Genomic DNA, 3,445 nt, shown 5'->3' on the forward strand with positions numbered 1-3,445 from the left:
TGTATGTATGTATGTATGTATCTATGTATCTATGTATGAATGTTTGTATGTGGTTTGGCACGATGGCTCAAGAAGCTTTGGATGGATTGTCATGAAACTTCAATAAATATCAATTTATTGATACCCCCTCAAGATATATTAACTTTCAGGTATATCAATTTACTGATACCCCCTTATGATACTTCAACTTTCAGGTAAAGATACTTCAACGTTCAGGTATATCAATTTAGTGATACCCCGTGAAGATACTTCAACTTTCAGGTATATCAATTTATTGATACCCCCTCAAGATACTTTAACGTTCAGGTATATCAATTTATTGATACCCCCTTAAGAAACTTCAACTTTTCAGGTGTATCAATTTATTGTATACCCCCTTATGATACTTCAACTTTCAGGTATATCAATTTATTGATACCCCCTTATGATACTTCAACTTTCAGGTAAAGACACTTCAACGTTCAGGTCTATCAATTTATTGATACCCCGTGAAGATACTTCAACTTTCAGGTATATCAATTTATTGATGCCCCCTTAAGAAACTTCAACTTTCAGGTGTATCAATTTATTGATACCCCCTTAAGATACTTCAACTTTCAGGTATATCAATTTATTGATACCCCCTTATGATACTTCAACTTTCAGGTAAAGATACTTCAACGTTCAGGTATATCAATTTATTGATACCCCGTGAAGATACTTCAACTTTTCAGGTATATCAATTTATTGATACCTCCTCAAGATACTTGAACGTTCAGGTATATCAATGTATTGATACCCCCTTAAGAAACTTCAACTTTCAGGTGTATCAATTTATTGATATACCCTTAAGATGCTTCAACTTTCAGGTATATCAATGTACTGATACCCTCTCAAGATACTTGAACGTTCAGGTATATCAATTTACTGATACCCCTTTAAGATACTTCAATTTTCAGGTATATCAATTTGTTGATACCTCCTCAAGATATTCAATCTTTCAGGTATATCAATTTATTGATACCTCCTCAAGATATTTCAACTTTAGGGAATATCTATTTATTTTATGGTGGGCAACCAGTGACTTCCAGGAAAGAATGGATGGCGACCGGGGAAGATCGGTGACGCTGGAGAGACAGCTGACCACCAGGAAAGTCTGGCCGGTGTGCATAGGGTTAGTACCCCTCATGCACAGTTCTCGCAAGAAGAGCGAGAACGACCACCTTTACTGCAGTACGACTTACAGAGCAATACCCCCAGAGTCACCCGAGAGGGGGGGAGGATGAGGGACTCGTCGGAACGGATGAAACGTTGACAACCCGGAAAGGAATACGGACAACGAGACGGATGATGCAAACAACGTTAACAGGGGAGGTTACCGTGTCGGTGGCCACATGCCACTGTGGAAAGATTTGCAAGAACAGTAAAGGGCTAAAGATCCATCAAGCTAAAACCAAATGTGGGCAAGGGGTGCTGCAGATTCAGCGCACAGGGGTAGAACCTGGTGAGACGCATGAGGACTCTAGGCAGGAGGCACCCCATAGTACTGGAGACCCCCAAGCACCTGAGTCACCCCAAGCCCACAGGAGGCACTCACCGCAGAGACTGACAGCAACTGAAAGCCAGCAGCAAGTTAGCAGAGCAAGTTAGCAGAGCAGAGAGACAAGCCCATCCAGTTAAAGACAGGATAAAGTGGCCTAAGATGAGCGATACGAAAGCATGGGAGCATCTAGATGCGGACCTCAACCAAGTATTAGAAGCATCTCTAGCTGGAGCCGTAGAGCGTAAAGTCGAGTCCCTAACCGCAATAACGTACAACCTAGCTAGGGAGCGGTTTGGGGTGGAGGAAAAGAAGAAGAAGAGTCAGCAAACTACCAAGCAGCCCAACAGATCTAGAAGGGAAAGAGAAATTCGGCAGTTAAGGAGAGAAATCAAGGCACTAAACAAGAAGTACAAGAGAGGGCCGGCCAGCGAAAAGGAAGGTATCAAGCAGTTAACGTGCCAACTGAGAGAGCGGTTATGTAGATTGAGAAGGGCTGAGAATGTTAGGAAGCAGAGAAAGCAGAGAGCAAACAAGAGAGCCCAGTTCGTCAGAGATCCTTTCCGGTTCACAAAGTCATTGTTGGGAGAAGCGAAGTCAGGTAGACTAGCCAGCGGCAGAGAAGAAGTAGAAGAGTTTCTGAGAGAGGCACACAATGATGAGTTGAGGCACGAAGCTCTAGAGGAAAATTCGAGAATCAAGCCGGTGCCAGTACCAACCAAACCTCTGGATACAAGTGAACCAACGTGGAAGGAAGTTCAAGATGTCTTTAGGAAAGCTAGCTAGAGCAGGGTCAGCTCCTGGCCCTTGCGGGATCCCTTACAAGGTCTACAAGAAGTGCCCTTTGCTCCTGCGCAGATTGTGGAGGCTTCTACGACGAATATGGGGGAAGGGAGTCATTCCAACAAGCTGGAAGAGAGCAGAGGGGTGCTTCATCCCGAAGGAAGTAGACTCCTCCGTCATCAACCAGTTCAGAACAATTTCGCTCCTGTGCGTCGAATGCAAGATTTACTTTTCTGTTCTGGCTAGAAGACTTGTGACCTACATAACTGAGAACCAGTACATAGACACGTCTGTGCAGAAGGGAGGAATCCCGGGTTTCTCCGGTTGTCTGGAACATACGGGTGTGCTAACCCAGGTGATAAGAGAAGCCAAAGCAAACAAGTCGGACTTGACGGTGGTATGGCTGGACCTGGCTAATGCGTATGGTTCTATCCCTCACGGCCTTATCCAGGTGGCGCTGGACCACTACCATGTCCCAGCAAGCGTCAAGGGCATGGTCACCAGCTACTTTGGAGGGTTCCAGCTTCGCTTTAGAACAGCTGACTTCACAACACAGTGGCAGAACCTGGAGAAGGGGATTGTGACAGGATGTACTATCTCGCCAATTCTCTTCATCATGGGAATGAATCTACTGATAGATGCGGCAGCTACTAAAGCAAAGGGCCCCAGGATGAACTCTGGTTCAAGGCAGCCACCAATAAGGGGGTTCATGGATGACATCACTCTTACTACTGTCACCCATGTAGAGGCAAGATGGATGTTAGCAGAGCTAGACTATATGGCAACATGGGCAAGAATGAGGTTTAAGCCGATCTCTGCTACCCTGGACAACGGTAATTCATACACCGTGAGCAACCATATCAGTCTCGGCAGCAACCCGTGCTGATACAACCAAGCCTTGAACTTCCCCGGAAGACCCGATTTCTCAATGCTTCTCAACCACTCCTCGGTCTGCTGCACGGTGCTATCAACGTTGTGTCTGTCTGTTAGTGAATCGTCATTAACCACCTCCCTAAGCACTTGATCGGGTTTCCCACTATGGATGGAATGGGTTCTCCTTGTACTTTTAACTTGAACCTGCTGGTTACCTTCCCCTTCTTGATTATCATACACCTTGACTTCCTCGGCTTAAACTTTCAGGTT

The 3,445-nt window shown here is 45.1% G+C and overlaps 1 protein-coding gene across 1 annotated transcript; it reads left to right on the top strand.

Annotated features, from left to right (window-relative positions):
• The first annotated feature begins 1,681 nt into the window (after positions 1-1,681).
• LOC109488125 lies at positions 1,682-3,188 on the top strand. The gene is made up of 2 exons (XM_019792290.1): positions 1,682-2,265; positions 2,378-3,188. The coding sequence occupies exons 1-2, from the start codon at positions 1,682-1,684 to the stop codon at positions 3,186-3,188; spliced, it is 1,395 nt and encodes a 464-aa protein (XP_019647849.1).
• Positions 3,189-3,445: the final 257 nt, after the last annotated feature.

The sequence above is a fragment of the Branchiostoma belcheri genome, unplaced genomic scaffold (assembly GCF_001625305.1).
Source record: "Branchiostoma belcheri isolate BF01 breed outbred unplaced genomic scaffold, Haploidv18h27 scaffold910, whole genome shotgun sequence".
In the NCBI taxonomy this organism is placed as follows: Eukaryota; Metazoa; Chordata; class Leptocardii; order Amphioxiformes; family Branchiostomatidae; genus Branchiostoma; species Branchiostoma belcheri.

Bases quoted from the DNA above. Each gene is read 5' to 3' on its own strand.
- LOC109488125 (XM_019792290.1), top strand. From the start codon at position 1,682: ATGAGCGATACGAAAGCATGGGAGCATCTAGATGCGGACCTCAACCAA. The intron at 2,266-2,377 runs GTGGAAGGAAGT...GCTCCTGCGCAG, and splicing joins CTGGATACAAGTGAACCAAC to ATTGTGGAGGCTTCTACGAC.